At 39.2% G+C, this 19,151-nt stretch overlaps 1 protein-coding gene across 1 annotated transcript; it reads left to right on the forward strand.

Moving 5' to 3' along the window:
• Nucleotides 1-179: 179 nt before the first annotated feature.
• Nucleotides 180-1,430, forward strand: LOC128213800 (protein yellow-like). The gene has a single exon (XM_052919858.1). It carries the CDS (start codon nt 180-182, stop codon nt 1,428-1,430), a length of 1,251 nt encoding a protein of 416 aa, XP_052775818.1.
• Nucleotides 1,431-19,151: the final 17,721 nt, after the last annotated feature.

Below are 19,151 nucleotides of genomic sequence, written 5' to 3' on the forward strand. Positions count from 1 at the left end.
TGGTATGCAGACACGACTTGACAACTTGGATATGTGTCCATTGGCCAGCCAGGACCCTTTCTGATGTCCTGCATAGTGTTCTAATTTTACTGTCCGTAAACGTAACACTTTAGACTTGAATGTTTCACAGCATCGATGTTTTCGTGTGCTCCGTGTAAAAAAATAACGTGTAACTCACCATGCAAGTATTTGTTAACACATGCCGGGCATGTTTGCTGTTAGCATGCATTAGTTTTCAGTTAACTACCGTTTCGAGTCAAAGTCGGGACAACATTTCATATGCCTGGGCGATTTATGAACTACCAAACGTGCAGTATGACTGGCCCAATACCTCTGAAAAGGCTCGTGCTATAAGGAACGGGGAGTATATAGTGGAGAATAACATCATAACGGGGATCAAGGTACACATGGACACAATTTACGTCACCGTGCCAAGATGGCGTCCGGGAGTCCCGTCGACGTTGAACGTGTTGGGCGAGGATGGCGTACTGCGGCCGTTTCCCAGCTGGGCCATGAACACACTGGGCGACTGTGGGAGCCTCCAGTACGTTCAGAGTATGGAAGTGGACCCGAACACCGGCCGGATGTGGATCATAGACACCGGCCGCGTCGACACTAGGGCAGCCGGCCTGTCCCCGCGTAACCTTTGTCCGCCTAAACTTGTTATACTAGACATAACCACTAAAAAGATCGAACGAGTGTATGAATTTCCTGACAATGTTGTTTCTCATACTAGCAATTTCATGAACGATATCGTCCTTGATTACGTTGACGGTGAAGCAAGATTTGCATATATTTCTGATACATCAGACGCTAAGATATACGTATACGACTTTGAAAGAAATGCATCATATTATTACCAGGATATTACGATGAACGCTCAACGGCTTATTCCCGGTGTGCAGGACGGTCTTCTATCGGCCCCAGTTGACGGTATAGCAATGTCTGCCGACTTTGCCTATGTATACTACTGCACGTTGACGTCCATTGAGCTGTACGCCATACCTACTCATACTTTGAGACGTCCGGGTGCCAACTTCTCAGCTGATATCATTCACGTCGGCCAGAAAGCTGGGGGCTCCGACGGAATGGTGTGTGGGCAAACATCGCTATTTTATGCTGTGTTTGAAAGAAATGCAGTTTTCAAGGCTCATAGCGAGTTAGAAGGTCAATCGATTTCTCTGAAGACGCAAAATGAAGTGATTTCAGACCAAGAATCAGTGAAATGGGTCGACACCTTCGCTTTCAATGGTACGGATCTATGGTTTGTGGCAAACAAGTTGAATCTGTTCGCCTCAAACCAGCTAAACTTCAATGGAAGTCAATCAAATATGTATATCTGGCGCCTAGAAGTCGGGGAACACGGTTACCTGTGGAGGGCGCGCGAGAGGACGCTCAATCATAAGGTTCCACTGGTCATTGTAGGCTGAATGTTTGTATGGGCGCGTCTTACACTTGGATTTGAAGTACTAGTAGTTTACTTTATGATCGATAGGAATGATTTAGAGAACTGGATGTGAATTAAAACATTTTACGTTCGATATTTAAAAAAAAATCCAGCATTTTTTTCTGCTGATAAAATTATTTGTATATAAATCATATATCTTTATATAAATGCAGTAACTTTTATTGTTTTGTCTGGGTTTTTTTTTGCAATATGTTTCTCATCGATAAATCTTCTAACTTAAAACAATGCATACATTAGATACTATTCATGCTAACAAAACAATTTTGATTGGTATACGTAAACTTGGCAGAGGCCCGTCGCTGATCAACCTAAAATCCATGGCCTAATCCCCTTTTGGGGGAGCCAGACAAAACCTCCCATGTCATTTTTGACTAGGTGGACAAATCATCCCATCCTGTATATTAGATCCCATTAATTTTATCAGTATGGGCACACATTTACCATCATAACAAAGTTGATTTTTTCCCAAATTATTAAATTATTTCTAAATGTAAATACTTTTTACATAACTGTCTATGGGCTTTGAGAGTCAAAATGATCTGGGATGTTTTGTCCACCATGACAAAATGTTCTGGGAGGTCTTATCCACCTAGTAAAATATTACATGGGAGGTTTTATCCTTGTTTGGTATGTGAATGTCTGTTTCAAAAATTGTGTATGCGTTCGTAGTTTTTTGTAATTCTTGCATGCGTCATACACGACCACGTTCGATATTTGTTTAGAAAACTGTTACTTTTAAAAATAAGAAACAAGATCAAATGGTCAAAAGCAATAACCTTACATATGGGTAAATAGTCCATATTAATCCCCGAAACACCCGCGTCCGCTCAGAGTATCTAAATGTTTTCACTGTTATGTTTTTTTCTCTTACTTCGCATCCAACTGAGGATTTTCGTATTTGTCCTAGCCCTTATATAACCAAGAACTGAAAATGCTAGGCTGTCGCTGATGAAAAAAAACGCGCCTGTGTAATGACAACTCACAAGGTAGTTAGATTCTCGGTGTACAAAAAGAGATGTTTAACGTCTCTAACTCCTAAAAGAACATCCAAAAGGACACGATTAGTCCGAAAAGCATCTCCATCTAAATACCACATAAACAGAAAACATTAAAAAATATTTTCACGTGAAAGTAAGGGAAAACTACTTTTTGACAATGAAATCTCAAGCGAAATAATGAAAATTCAGTCAATGCAGAGGTTTATGAGTATGTGGCATTTAAAATAATTGCTGAAAGCAATGAATTAGATGAAGACATAGTTGAACTAGAACTACAAGCTACTGGGCCAGAAAATACCCAAGGAACAAACAAATTGGAAAACCCGAGTGCCACAAAAGAGCATGTAAAGGCCTAGTTTAAGCCTCCTATAAGTGACCCTCCCCCATCCGTGTATAGTAGACAACATCTGTGTGTTGATCAGAATCTTTATTGCTGTCTGCTGTCTATCTGATCTCAGATCAAAGTGTCCTGCTGTGCAGTCCTTGTTGTTTTATTATAGAAATGAACAAATGACATTGTCTTATAATTGTTTTTTTTTTTACTTTTTTAAAATTTTAATAAAATTAATAAATGACATTGCTTTCCTTTAAAATAAGAATAAAAGTAATGTTATATGATATACATGTATATAATAGCCCATTATTATGATTTAACCATGAAGCTTCACAATTTAGATATTACAATGGAGACCATGCATTTAAATTGGATTGAAATATATCAGTTAGATAAGTATTAAAACATTAATAACTCTATTGTTTATTATTGATTTCCCATCTGTCAAATTAATGAAGTGGAAAAGTGAGAACAAACCATGAATACATGGGCTATGCAAGAATTGGTAATGTATAAATGAGACAATGAGATTATCTACTCTAAAAGTGTCAACACTAAATGGCCCTATGCCAATGAACAAATACACAGTCAAATGTCCCGCTGAGACCCCAGTGCATAAACAAGGGATGCATAACAGGGAATGAGCATGCCAAACACAGCTTTAACCATGCCTTAAGCAAAACTGGTAATAAATGTAAAGTGTTAAACGAAGTCAATTCCCTTCAAGCTTTTTGAAGACACATTAAAATCGGAGAAACTGACCACCAAGTTATTTCTGTCAAGTCCAATAGAAATCTTTCGTCTCCACAGAATAACGCATTGCGAAGGTGTTTTCCGAATCATAGGAAATTGACTTCATTGAAAACTTTACATCTTTTACCAGGCGCGTTGAACGCGCTTGTGTGTATTTGATATTTCAAGGGCCATTTGTGTACTTTTGGGTGTTCTGTCAGGAGTCAAAGACGTTACTCATCTCTTTAAGTACACTGAGAATCTAACTACTTTGGGAGTTGTCATCACACAAGCGCATTATTTTTCATCGGCGACAGCCTAGCATTTTCTGTTCTTGTCCTGACGGATTTCTTCTTCACTGCGGTCTTCTGTATAACGGGAGGCTCGTTCGCCTTCTAAATCGGGCCTTGGTAAAGTTCAAGGCCTTCCTGAAAGAAAAAGTCGTTGAGTTCAAATGATGATACACATCACATATCGAACTGAAAGACTCGTGAACATTAGCGATTCCAAGAATTAAAATGTATCCTCTCAATGCTAAACAAGTGTGCAGAAGTTTGTATGCATTTCACCAAAATGTGGGTAGTGTGCTTGCAATAAACAAAATGGGGGGTTAAGAAGAAAAACTCGGCCAGGAAACGTGTCCAGTCGAGTAATAACCATGAAGTTTGGAAAATAGAAATGTATACTTGCATGGACAGTTACAATATGCTCAGATATGCCATATTTGCCGAGAAAATACGAAAAAGTGTGGATAAAATCAACACGTTTATTTGTAAACATTGCCTCCTAAGCCACAATCTGTTCAATAACTTTTTATCTTTTATCTTTAAAGCTATGATACCAAACTATCGATGTCGATCGAAGAATATGTTTTTCGCCATATACTGGACGCATACATTTTTTTTAATCTAAAAAAAGTCCACTTACCAGGCAAAGTTGGTACCTAATTCGGTACTTTTTATTGTAAATCCGCCATTTTGTTTGCCATGAAACATTTTTCTCACTTTTGCATAAAGCGAAATTACGTCCTTCCCCTGTATAACAGAAGTTGACGATGATGATGATGGTGATGATTATGATGATGATGATGATGATGATGATGATTATCGCCTTTCTCACTCAGACTAAAATTTCGGTTTACAGTGTTTTTAACACCACATTTATGTTTACATATTGTATTTTGTTCAACAGTGTTTACATTTTTAAAATCTCAATTACTATGACCAAATAATGCTTCAATGGTCTTTTTCTGTTCTTTACATACTTAAATTGACAAAACATATTTTTCTTCAACATCCATGATAAGTCTCCAAAATGAGTTTGAGCCAACTTAAAAATCATCATGGACACTCTTTTGGCAAGGATTAATATCCAAAAATGTCTCCATCTTCCCTAGTTTTACATCGTCACTTCCCCCTGCCTCCTGTTGGATTTAGAAGTTATTGCGTTCCTATTTAAGGCAAAAAGAAATAACATTAAGTCATACCCAAAATTGTTACATTGTATATACATGTAGTTTGAATCCCTCTTATGCACCAGTCAATTGTAACCACGGCCCCCAAGTCCGGAGAATAGCGGGGACTTTCGGTCCAGCCAATCCCGGCTAAAATCCCCGCATTCATCCGGCACTGCGGGGCCACCTGAAAGGTAAAAACACGGCCCATTTCCCCGGCTATCCCCGGTATACCCCCGGACCTGGGGGGGGGGGGGGCGTGGTTACAATTGACTGGTGCATTATCGTTACCAAATATATCACTAGATAGGAAAATTAAACTCAAGAAGTTTTCAAGTCAAAACGTGTTCGTGTGGTCAAAACGTCAAGGTCAAAACTTGAGCAATCAGGTTATCCGCGCTATCCGCTACTAAAACTGATGGAATATTCAGAGTTTGAATTGTAGCTTTTATTTCCTCTTTACACGGTGTCTAACACAACGAAAAGAACCAACATAATAACGCGCACTACACCATGTATTTAAATTAGCATTGCTTAAACCCGATCCGAAGAATTTGACATCACTAAACTCGCCTCCTAGCGGATTAGCCGGCTTAAGCAATAATTAACAAGAACAATTATTGCATCTTAGTTATTACGCGTCGCGCTATACAGCTAGTCTTCTGTTATACCGCTGAGGGCCAAATTCCGCAAATGGGCAAGACGTCGGTAAAGCGAGCTATGCTTACCCCTGAAGTACACTTCTTTTGAGTACATCCTGATCCCCCAGTAGCACATTTGAGCTGATGGAAAGAAATTCTGACACTTCGACACCCAGCGTCTAATCTAAAAAAAAACTGCACACGTACATTTACATGTGTGTTATGAAAAAGGCATCTGGTAATGCTGGTATTGTTATTAAAACCCAAAATAATGTATACATTTGAACAAAGTACAATCTCATGTATTTGTACATATTGACAACGTAAGCATATCTCGAAAATATGTTCGCACTCAATGCGACCTACATTAAAGTGATAATTATTCTATTGTATAGCCCTCTTTGTACGGTGTTCCGTTATCTCGGTATGACAAAGACGTGAAGGAACGACGGCGAATACACGAACGTGTGAAGGGACGAAGGGACTTTGTCAACCATACCTTTTATGACTTTTCGGTCAGTATCATTTGTAACCCATACGTATGAAGACTTGTCGGTCAGTATCAATTTGACTTTCATATCCGTGATTGCTTGTCGGTCAATGTCCTCTTGCCCCTCATACCCATGATGACTTGTCAGTCCGTATACCTTTGTCCCCTTTCACCCGTGATAACTGTCAGTCCACATCCCTTTGTCTATTTCACCCGTGATAACTGTCAGTCCATATACCTTTGTCCATTTCACCCGTGATAACTTTCAATTTATATACCTTTGTCACTTTCACTCGTGATAACTGTCAGTACATATATATTTGTCTTCCTTCCCCGTGATAACTGTCAGTCCATATCCCTTTGTCCCCTTCACCCGTGATAACTGTCAGTCCATATACCTCTGTCCCCTTCATCCATGAAAACTGTCAGTCCATATACCTTTGTCCCCTTTCACCCGTGATAACTGTCAGTCCAAATACCTTTGTCCCCTTTCACCCATGGTAACTGTCAGTCCATATACCTCTGTCACCTTCATCCATGATAACTGTCAGTCCATATACCTTTGTATCCTTTCACCCGTGATAACTGTCAGCCTACATGCCTTTGCCCCTTTCACCTGTTATAACTGTCAGTCCATATACCTCTGTCCCCTTCACCCGTGATAACTCTCAGTCCATATACCTCTGTCCCCTTCATCCATGATAACTGTCAGTCCATAAACCTTTGTCCCCTTTCACCTGTGATAACTGTCAGTCCACATCCCTTTGTCCCCTTCACCCGTGATAACTGTCAGTCCATATACCTCTGTCCCCTTCACCCGTGATAACTGTCAGTCCATATATCTTTGTCCCCTTTCTCCCGTGATAACTGTCAGTCCACATGCCTTTGCCCCTTTCACCTGCTATAACTGTCAGTCCATATACCTCTGTCCCCTTCACCCGTGATAACTGTCAGTCCATAAACCTCTGTCCCCTTCACCTTTGATAACTGTCAGTCCATATACCTTTGTCCCCTTCACCCGTGATAACTGTCAGTCCATATACCTTTCTTCCCTTTCAGCCGTCATAACTGTCAGTCCATTTAGCTTTGTCCCCTTTCACCCGTGATAACTGTCAGTCCATATATCTTTGTCCCCCTTCACCCGTGATAACTGTCAGTCCATATAGCTTTGTCCCCTTTACCCGTGTTAACTGTCAGTCCACATACCTTTGCCGTCGTCACCCATGATAACTGTCAGTCCATATACCTTTGTACCCTTTCACCCGTGGTAACTGTCAGTCCATATACCTTTGTCGTCGTCACCCTTGATAACTGTCAGTCCATATATCTTTGTCCCCCCTCACCCATGATAACTGTCAGTCCACATCCCTTTCACCCGTGATAACTGTCAGTCCATATACCTCTGTCCCCCTTCACCCGTGATAACTGCCAGTTCATATACCTTTGTCCCATTCACCCGTGATAACTGTCAGTCCATATACCTCTGTCCCCTTCACCCGTGATAACTGTCAGTCCATATACCTTTGTCCCCTTCACCCGTGATAACTGTCAGTCCATATACTTTTGTCCCCTTCACCCGTGATAACTGTCAGTCCATATACCTTTGTCCCCTTTCACCCGTGATAACTTTCAGTCCACTTGCCTTTGCCCCTTTCACCTGTTATAACTGTCAGTCCATATACCTCTGTCCCCTTCACCCGTGATAACTGTCAGTCCATATACCTTTGTCCCCTTCACCCATGATAACTGTCAGTCCATAAACCTTTGTCCCCTTTCACCCGTGGTAACTGTCAGTCCATATACCTTTGCCCACTTCACCCGTGATAACTGTCAGTCCACATCCCTTTGTCCCCTTTCACCCGTGATAACTGTCAGTCAATATATCTTTGTCCCCTTCACCCGTGATAAATGTTAGTCCATACATCTTTGTCCCCTTCACCTGTGAAAACTGTCAGTCCACATCCCTTTCACCCGTGATTACTGTCGTAATATTTGTAACCACTGTCACCTCACTATGGTTAAATTATATTGTATGTGTATTGTCTATGATATTATATTGTATGTGTATTGTCTATGTGTAATTTGTGTTTCGAAAGTACCTTGTTAGTAAAGATAAGTATACGTGTATTAATATATATCGTGACCTACGATCGATTGATAGAATTGCATTTATTTATATATATAATGAATTCCATTGATGTATGTTCATGGGCCTATGGCCTTTATGCATTGGAATAAACTATGAAACTTTATTATCACAACTCGAGGCTTGTGATTCCGCCTAAAGTGTCTGGTTGGTGATATTTTCTTCTATGGCGTTAAAGCTATCAATCTGTCTGTCTGTCGATCTGTCTGTCTGTCTGTCTGTCTCTCTCTCTCTCTCTCTCTCTCTCTCTCTCTCTCTCGGTTTTTTCGATCCGTACCGGAAACACATGATAGATACTTATACTCTTCTATTGTCATCACATACCTGCCTCCCTTGGTGAAGACCGTCGTCTGCAGCACAATAGAACATTGTCATATGGTATTAAATGAAAAATGAAAACTCTGTAACCTTGTTTTCGTATAACACGCTATGCTCGGGATGGGGATGAACCTTTTTACACGGAAGGCCATGCCAGATACAAATTATCATCTTACGAGGGAAGGTCATTTTCATGGTAGTCAATTTCGTTGTCAGTGCTTCTTATTATTTCCTGATTTCTTATGGATAAAGATATTTTGACCATTTTCGAACATGTGATTTAACTGGAGCGTGGACAGTTTTATGATTAACCTTTAAGAATGGCGATTTTGTTATTTAATTATTATTGTTATTTGTTGTTTCTTGGGTGTTAAACTTTGGAACGTACATGAGACGGGTTTGGCTAAAGTGAATTTAGCCTTCCATTTTAATGTATCTGTTACTTCATCCATTTAATTTATCCATCTTTGAAAACATTTGGTGAAACTGCAGAGGGATACTGAGTATTTGGAAGTTTTAAATCGATCAAATTGGTGTACATTCATACCATGAATAAGAGTTTTAGGTTGTATACATTCTCGACACAAGTGAGAGAGCAATACAAACCATAAAATAAAATAAACTTAGCATGTAATGATAAGTTTGTTAAGGATACCGACTTAACTTAGTCAGCTTTATTTAGATGAGAAGAAGTTTACGTTAACGATAGTGCATATCACATTCACGTTTACAACAGCACTTCATAAAAATTCGATATTTATTGAAAAAGACTGAAGTAACATTTAACTAACAATTCGTTTGATGAGAGTAATGAGCAAAACTAACCTTTTTAACGCATGTCTGATTTCTTAACTATTAAAAATGACTAAGAAATATGTACAAAACAAAGAATCACGGCGCACACAGTGTGGCATCGTTCTACAAAATTATGTCGAGTTGACTTTTTGGCCAAGGATTGCATCGTTATAATACAAGCAAATCTAAAATATATTATACGTGTAAAAGCAAAAGATCATAGTCTTTTATAGGCTAAGAAATATGTTCCTATATTTTCTCTTAAAAAGTTATTTTGGAATAACTGGCACTTTCTTGCTTGTTTAAATCGGTTTTGAACCGTGGTGACACATGTGAGAACCCCGTTGAAGTTACGTGATTTCTTACCCTGAACATAATTGTTTAGTTCAGGATAGCCATGTGGATTTCTTTTTTATAAATCTGCCTTTATGTCATTAAAAGATACATCAAGCTCAAATATGTTGCATACAATGCAGTTCATCAAATAACGAATTAATTAGGGATGCTCCTCTATTTTATGGTTTACTCCTAGAGCAATCGGTCTTTTGACACAAATGGTACGCCATAGCAGATAGTAAAAACAAGCAATATCGCTTATCTAGCTTATCTCTATATGAATACATCCGGTGATCGTACTCACATCCACAATTAGAGGGCGTGTAGGTCGTTGGTAAGTTATTCGTTTTTGTTTTTTTGACATAGAAATAGGTTCGAGCATTTTTAAACGTTTATAATGCACAGCTTAATGACAAAATGGTACAAGGCAACGCAGTTAAAATTGTGGTGTAATAAAACTATATACACGCATCATTGCTATTATCAAACCCAAAACAGCCTTTGCAACACCTGCTGAGTTGCATGCATGCTACTGTGTAAAATTTCCTACATTTATATATGTTTATTACTACGAGAAATTGAAATGATGTTCAACTATTTAAGTGAAAAACAACGTTACCACTACCTATCAAGAAACCAGGAACAGCTAGTATGTCATCAACAACTTGACATGACTCTGGTCAAAGTAGTCATGTGTAGCTTCAATTTGTCTAGAAGTGCTCAGATTGAAATAAAGTTAATTTACGATTGGATTGGATTAGTGTCTTTTTTTCAATGTACTACATTTTGACATTTTTCAATTTGAACAGTTATCTTCCCTTTTGATCAATATTGATGTTTATACAAAATATTGATGTTTATGACAAAATATCCTGCAAAAACTAATCTATTTTTTAAAGTCTAACTAAATAAGAGTTCAAGTATTCAAATGTCTATTCCTTTTGGTTGTGAACACAAGCAAGGAGACCATAGCGACCTATGCGACATTGTAGAAGAGGCTTGACCCTTAGTATTGACACAGGTGAATGGACTGGCATTTTATGCTGGCAACGCGAAAAAGGGAAATGAAAGCGACTACCTCACGTCTTTTCGACCAAGTTTGTAGCACTAAGGCTCGTTCTCGTGGGAATGAACAAGGGGACTTAAAATAGAGATATATGCCATGGTATAGCCTATTCCTTGTTTTAAGTGTTAGTACATTTGAATAACCGTTCCTTTAAGGCTTAATACGCGGGATAGGGGCGTGAATGCTGCCTCCCAAAACAAGCAGATAGATATATATATATATATACTTAGACCAGCTACGTGGGAAATGAACTTGGAATCGGCCAACCAAGACCTTTTTGACAACTTATATTACTCCGCCCTTAGTTATGGCTACACGTCATGTGCTAGTTTTAACATTTTCCAAATAAGATTATGTAAAAGACTTTACCACTGTAGTCTTACTAACCGTTCCAAGGCGGTACCTAACAATCCTTGATAAACATACCTATAATTTTTATATATATAGTATGTATATATTGTGCTGTTTGTGGAGTTTTGTGCTGTCCTTTCATGTTTCTTGTTTGTGTTTTGTTTTGTTTTTGTGTTCTATGTTATTGGCGTTTACCCAGTGCCATTAAACCGGGTTTATATTTAAACTGTTTGCTACTGAGTTTCTGTAGTTTTCACATAAGTGTTCATTGTATTAATGGTAAACCACTTCATTGATATTTCAGTTGGTATGACGCAAACTGTCAAGGGTAGATAAGATATATTTTTTGATTATGACTTGTGTAAACATATGGAGAATGCGTTGTCGAAACCTTTTTTAAACGCATTCAATATCAATCACCTTCGAGGCACCCAGAATAAAAGTTATTTGGAATTTTGTTAATCGTTAGAATCTTATATTTGTGATGTTTATAAACTTAATACAATTTATCATATTAATATAATGTCTAAGTACAATAATAGTCTTAAATCACTGATTCCTATCGTTATTGCTCAACCTGATTTTTATGGTGATATCTTAAAGAAAACTTGTAAAATTAATTGTTTTTCAGCAGCTTATTTGACAGATAGACTCAATGAATTGCTATGACCTTATTTAAACCGTGTATTTTATGGCGATACTTTGAAGAGTACTTGCCTTCTGGTTTTTAAAGATGAATTCCTTATAAAAATATAATGTTGAATATGGCGTTCTAATAGTAATATATATTGTATTTTTATTTTAAATAATGTTTTCTTTTGTTTGTTCCTAGATTTAGTACTATGATGCTTTTCAATATGAAACGCTATGATCACACAGTTTTAAACCTTTTATATGCTAAGCCAGACTGTATTAGGTGTCAAAAAATAACTGCATCATATCTTTGAAAAGTTTTTGCATTAGGTACTCTGAATTGTATTCTTTCGTCTGCAGGTAGAGTCATTGAAGTACGTTTCTTATTATAAAGTTTCCTCAAGTTAAGGCCACACCAAATTGATTTTCGTTCCGTGGATTTACCGCTCCTAGTTTTTTGAAAATGTATTTTTTTATATTCTAAGATATGTAATTCAAACGAAATACTACTGATGATATTATATGACTTATGTTTGTCGACGATGTAAATATATGTTTAATGATGCTGAGCAGTTTTGTTCGCTATTAAACAGTACCTGGACAGTTGCCGGATTAGAATGAAGAATTAACTAGAGAAATATTGAACATTTTAATATGAAATTTCACATAAAGGAAATGAAGCTCCTGTTGTTTTTTTTTAAATAAATGTGATGCAAATATTTTCGAATAAAACATGGCAATGTTGTTTAGTGAAAATCGCAGATAGTTACACTCTCATTTGTTTTGTTAATGACAAAATCAAGTGTGGCAAATCATTACTAGTGTTATGACTAAGATACCAAAAGCTGGAACCCTTCAGTATATGTTGATATTTGCTAAAATATTGTTTCATATAGACCACACCTCTCATATTAGCTTTAACAGCGTTGTTGTTACGAGGTGGTTCAAAAGAACATGACAGCTATTGATTGTAAATAGTATGGACTTTTTCAATGTACATGTATTACATTCGATGTATTTCGTCGAAAATGCCTTTTCAATAGGTATACATCTGGAAAATATAATAATGAGTATTACCCATTTATAGCTTTTGACAATGATGATACTATATTAAAATTATGTCAATATGATCCGTTAAATATGATCAACATTAATGTGCTTGTTACATTTATGCAAAGATAACAACATTTTATATATAGTGCATGCATTGCAACTACTACTGATTTTTAATTTAAAGTTGATGTGTATTTAGGGCCGATGTTCTTTGTTTACTTTAAGGAACATGAGTTGAGTTTATTTCTCTGGTTCATTGTAGTTTGGGCCATTGCCTGTTTTACTTTTAGACCCACGAAGTAAAGATAACTATTTTTCTATGCAGAATTAATGTTATCTAATCACATATCTGTACTTGAACTTGTCATTTTTTTCAAATCTGAAAAACCTGTTTAAATGAGCATTATTGGGACAGCACTTTATTTTACGAAACATAAACGAATACGCAAATGTCGTTTAGACAAATTTCCACCAACGGTTTAATAATAGAAAAAATAATTTAAAAGCAAATCTTAATTCATTCACGTTTAATGACACTCACCGGCGTATCGTTGTTTTAAGTCTGGCTCACAGTGTCACGATTTCATCCCCGATTTCCCTCGCCTTTTCGTAAGAAATATCCAGGGCAAGCCATAGAAGAATCTGAACAGTTCAAAGCTATCGTGGCTTTTCCCGTTTCAGCAGGATCATACAATGAAATTTCATGCAATAGTAGGCATTACACAATATAAATAATACAGTGAAAACTACAGGGACAAGCCCAGGAGTCTAATATTTCCTGTTTAGAGGCACAAGGCAAGGGGCTAAAGAAATAAACAAGGAACACAAACGTATAAGCAATATACATGTAAATGCAAACTATTAATTCAAACCATGAATATTATGACTGTGTTTATTTCCTTAATAGCACGGGTAAAGTAATCATAACAAACAACTGAAATTTGTCTGCCGCATTGACACCATGAAAAAATTCGATAAAGCATTAACCTTGTAATTTTGTCGAGCTTTTTGCAATGATATTATATTTCTTATATATCCAGTATATATGTCTGGTGGCCCTATAAAATTTATTATCAAATGATATTCCTTCTGTAAAAAGAAAATATATTATAGGCAAAGTCTTTGTGTAAAGCATGTGGTTTTTGGACGGTGCCCGCTCAGGGCAGCGTTCATAGTAGGGGCAATCGGCTGAAAAGTTACAAACCGATTTACCGCCTGTCTCGGTCGAAGAAAGAGTGCGGTTTTTCAATGCTTAAAACACCAGTAATATTCAATAGCTTACAAGGACATTAATAATTATGCAATAAATCTATAATTCTTAAGCATAAAGGATATGTTTAAAATACATTACTTAAGAATGCATGATTTATTTATCTTGATTTTTTCCTGCGCGAGCTGACCGTTACATTTAATGACATTGGACTTTTTCCTTTTTTTGGCACCAACCAAATTACTTGCTAAAAAAAATAAATCCGGACTCCAAGCTTTACTAGAGTAAGGGCCAGTTTTATTAAACTTCGTACGAAGTCTGATTTGCGTACGAACTTCGTACGATGTATCTCAGGCTGTTTAGCCGTTTTATTAAGATTTTCGTACGAACAAGCACCTGTTTCTTCGTAGATCTACGAAAATTTCTACGAAAGCTCTTAGGGTGGCGTACGATCTTCGTAGACTGAAAAATGGCCGCCACAACAACAGAAATATTCTATATTGGCGATCTTTTATTTATTATGACGTATTTTAACAAAACCAACTGCCAAATTTCAAGACAGAAGACGACTCTGTGGAATCTGCAACCCGGTGAGTAAATTAACGACGCCGTTTTGACTAAATTTTCAGGGGACGCAACCTCGCGCCAACTGTCAAAATGTTTTGAAAAACAAAATGCTCTTATTTCGATGCATTTCAAGAGTTTTGTTGTGATAAAAACACTGGAATATAGACTGAAATACTATCCAACCATTAGACTCATGAAAAATGAATTTTACGGTGATTTAAGTAAAACAAACAAGCTAAAAACAGACTGATTTTATGACGGTGTTTTCATCTTTCAAAGTTTTTATCATTTTTCTATAACTTGCTTTGACTTTTATTTACAAGATTATCATGTCTCTAATAGTGTTCAGAAATTCTAAATCAACATTGAAGCTTATAAATTTAATAGTTGCCTGGGGGTGGGGATGCGGGATGGGGTGAGGTGGGTCTAAAAGTTAGTCCACCTAAATGGCTGTCAACGAGTCTTTTGCAATCTTGTTTTACTATGGCAGATTCGTGACGTCCACCATCCCACAAAAAGTACCGAATGGTCCTTGCGCAGAGAATCTTCGCGGCCACAATTTTGAAATTATCTCCGTTATAAATTCAAATTTCTACGAAAATATTAAATATTGCCTACTTTTAAACACATAATGTGACATATTTATTTATGTCACTATGCCAAAAAACTTCTCAGGTATACTGGTTGGAGAGAAGTAGCCGGCGGAAAGCAGTAGCCGGCAATCGCTTTTTATTCGTATTTTTTTAAAATCTTCTTAAAAAAGATGAGAATTGTAAATCCAAGCAACACTATTTGCATCGAATCCAACACAAAGCGTACGTTTAAACATTTTATTTACAAAAAATTTGGAAATGTCAAAGAGTTTGCCAACTTTCTCGTGGGGGATGATCACATGAATGTTACTGCGCATGCGCAATTGAATAAATTTACCGACAGTCAAGTGTTGGTTATGAACGATTATTCGTCGATGAATCACAGCAAAATGTATTTTTAAAAAAGCCTGTTGAAATGATATTTTCATATTGCCCGTCAATCGCTTTCAAACAATATTGAGACATATTAAAATTTTTAGGTATCCATGGTGTGGTTTTAGACGCATTGTTAAAGCAAGACTAACTAATAACTCTTACTTGTCTATTAATTACAGGTAGCAGTCATCCTTTGGTTTAGATCAGATTAAAGATAAACAGAGGAAGGTGTTGATTTTCATTTATGACTGCTACAACCTGATTATCCTGAAACCCTACAGTTCCACAACATGCCGGTGTTGCAGTGCCCGATAGATGGATGCGAATGGAAGTCACAGGACCTGGGTGCAGAATTTGCGGCTGCTCTAACTGCCGCGCTCCAGATTCACGACAGAACTGTCCACACGGCACTGGCCCGCCCAGCACCACAAAAGCTGAAGTTGGACCCACCGTCCATTACTGCCGGATGTGATCCAGACCAATGGTCAGCATTCACCAGACAGTGGGACATGTACAAGGTGGGAATGTCTATCGCTGACAACGTCCTGGCCACTGCCCTGTTCTACTGTTGCAATTCAGATCTACGCACAGACATTATGCGTGATATTCAGGGGGACGTTGCGAACATGGCAGAAGCAGATCTTCTGGGTGCAATCAAGAGACTAGCTGTCAAAGACGAGAGCACCCTGGTCCACCGCATTAAACTTAACAGGATGACCCAATCTCCTGGGACAGGTATTCGGACATTTTTGGCCAGTCTCCGAGGCCAAGCTTCACTCTGCCAGTATAAGGCCACCTGCAAGGAACCGGGCTGTGCACATGTTTTTGATTTTAGTGATGAGATCATCAAGGACAACCTGGTTAGGGGCATTGCTGACCCAGAGATTATGTCTGATTTGCTTGGTGATCCTAAGACAGACAGAACACTGGAGGAAACTGTGTCTTTTATTGCCCAGAAAGAACAGGGCAAAGTGACGAAAAGTGCAGTGGGCGACTCAGCTGGTGCCATGTATGCTGCTCGTTCAAGCCAAAAACCTGCCCCAGTTCCTGGAGCAAAATGCTGGGCATGTGGAGGCCCTGCTCATGGTCAGAGGAATGACCGAAAGACGAGGTCTAGAAACTGTGAGGCCTGGACATTCACCTGTGGTAAATGTGCAACAAAAGGACACTATACCAAATGTTGTAGTAAGTGCACTACTTGCGGTTTGTGGGGTCACCGTGACTCTTCATCAAGAGCCTGTCGCCAGGGTACGAGTCTTAGGAACCCTCCCAATTCACATGTCACTAGAGGTTCAACAAAGGATTCTGACTATGATAAAGCTAGTTACGTCTTCGACCAGTTGTGTTCTACATCGGAGCAGGGCAGATCAGCTATTAGGACTAGCCAGGCTATAGGATCCAGATGTCAAGAGGGTGGAACACCTCTCGAACATTATATATACGATGGTCAGTGGGTGGCTAGACCTTCCAAACCCCACCCTATGATATTAGTGAATATGACACCACTGCCAGAAGAACATGCATTGTTTGGACACCCTATGCGAGATGCCTCAGAACTCAAATCAATCACAATGTCCATGGTGGCCGACACAGGTTGTCAAAGTACAATTATACCCTTACAGTCCGCTAAAAATCTAGGAATAAAGGAACACGACCTCCTTCCTGTCAAACTTGTGATGCGTGGGGCTATTAGAGAGGATCTTGGAGTTATGGGAGCCATTGTTGTTAACATTGCCACTTGTACGGTTGATGGGTCTGCAAGGTCAACACGTTTGCTCTGTTATGTCTCAGATGCCATGGAAAAAGCTTTCCTCTGCAGGGAAGCACTCGTCTCTCTGGGGATAATTCACACTGACTTCCCACAAGCAACGGCAGAAACATCCCCTGACATCAATGCCTCCATGGATAGTTGTGAGAATATTACCTGCTCCTGCCCAAGACGTCGACAGGAACCGCCACCTATGCCCACGACTTTACCCAATGGTTTGAGTGCAACAGAGGACAATGTGGAAGCCCTGAAAGAGTGGCTTCTCGACTACTACAGTGCTACGACTTTTAATGTGTGCGAACATCAACCACTGCCACTAATGAAGTGTGAGCCCCTCCAACTGCATGTTGACCCAAGTGCCCCACCAGTGGCAGTCCACAAACCAGCACTTGTCCCAATCCACTGGCAGGATAAAGTCTATGCTGATCTAGAGAGGGATGTTCGCATCGGTGTGCTTGAGAGGGTCGATTCGAATACCCCCACAACATGGTGTTCCAGGATGGTGGTAACGGGTAAGGCTGATGGTACCCCCAGACGTACAGTTGACTTGCAACCTCAAAACCGCCATTCTGTCCGCCAAACCCATCATGTACCAAGCCCCTTCCATCTGGCCGATCGAGTTCCGCAGGGCATGAAAAAAACAGTGACAGATGCTTGGAATGGGTACCACTCTGTGCCAATCCGTGAAGAGGACCGACATTTCACGACGTTCATTACACCATGGGGGCGCTACAGGTACAAGGTGGCTCCACAGGGATTCATGGCCAGTGGAGATGCTTATAATCAACGCTTTGACGCCATTATTGCAGACTTCAAAAACAAGGTCAAATGTGTAGATGATACATGTATGTGGGAAAATTCCATTGAAGCAGCTTTCTTCCAGGCTTGTGAATGGTTTGACCTGTGTGCTCGAAATGGTATCACCCTGAATCCGAAGAAGTTCCAATTTGCCCAGGACACTGTTGATTTCGCAGGTCTTACCATCACACCAACGAACATACGACCAAGTACAAAGTTTCTGGATGCAATAAGACACTTTCCTACACCATCTGACATTACTGGTGCGAGAGCTTGGTTTGGACTAATCAATCAGGGGGCATATGCTTTTGCCATGACAAGACAAATGAAGCCATTTCGTGCTCTTTTGAAGCCATCTGCAATATTTCAATGGACGGATGAACTAGATGAACTGTTTCACCATTCCAAAGAGGTCATCATCCAGGAGATGAAAGAAGGTGTGCGCCTATTTGATCCCACTCGCCTGACATGCCTGGCCACAGACTGGTCTGTAGATGGAATTGGATTCTTCTTGATGCAGAAGTACTGCCACTGTGAAAGCAAGACTCCTGCCTGCTGTCCGGATGGCTGGAAACTGTGTCTAGTTGGCAGTAGGTTCACACATCCTGCTGAAAGCAGGTATGCTCCCATTGAAGGTGAGGCCTTGGCTGTAGTGTATGCACTCCACCAAACACGGTATTATATTCTTGGATGCAAAGACCTCATCGTAGCCACGGATCACAAACCCCTTCTCCAGATCCTGAATGACAGGTCGCTCACCGACATTGACAACAGGAGACTTCTAAACCTCAAAGAGAAGACCCTAGGATATAGATTCTCAATCGTTCATGTACCTGGCAAAAGGAACCTAGGTCCAGATGCAGCTTCAAGACACCCTGCTGGTCAGCCAGATCGTCTTCTGTTACCAGGCGAAGCACCGGAAACTGATACTCTCAGTAATACAACAGAGTTCTACCGTGACACCTTGACACGCTTATACCAGCACGCCGAGGATAATGATATGGCAAATGACAGTGATACAGTTGC

This window comes from Mya arenaria, chromosome 13 (assembly GCF_026914265.1).
Source record: "Mya arenaria isolate MELC-2E11 chromosome 13, ASM2691426v1".
NCBI lineage: Eukaryota > Metazoa > Mollusca > Bivalvia > Myida > Myidae > Mya > Mya arenaria.

Bases quoted from the DNA above. Each gene is read 5' to 3' on its own strand.
- LOC128213800 (XM_052919858.1), top strand. From the start codon at position 180: ATGCAAGTATTTGTTAACACATGCCGGGCATGTTTGCTGTTAGCATGC.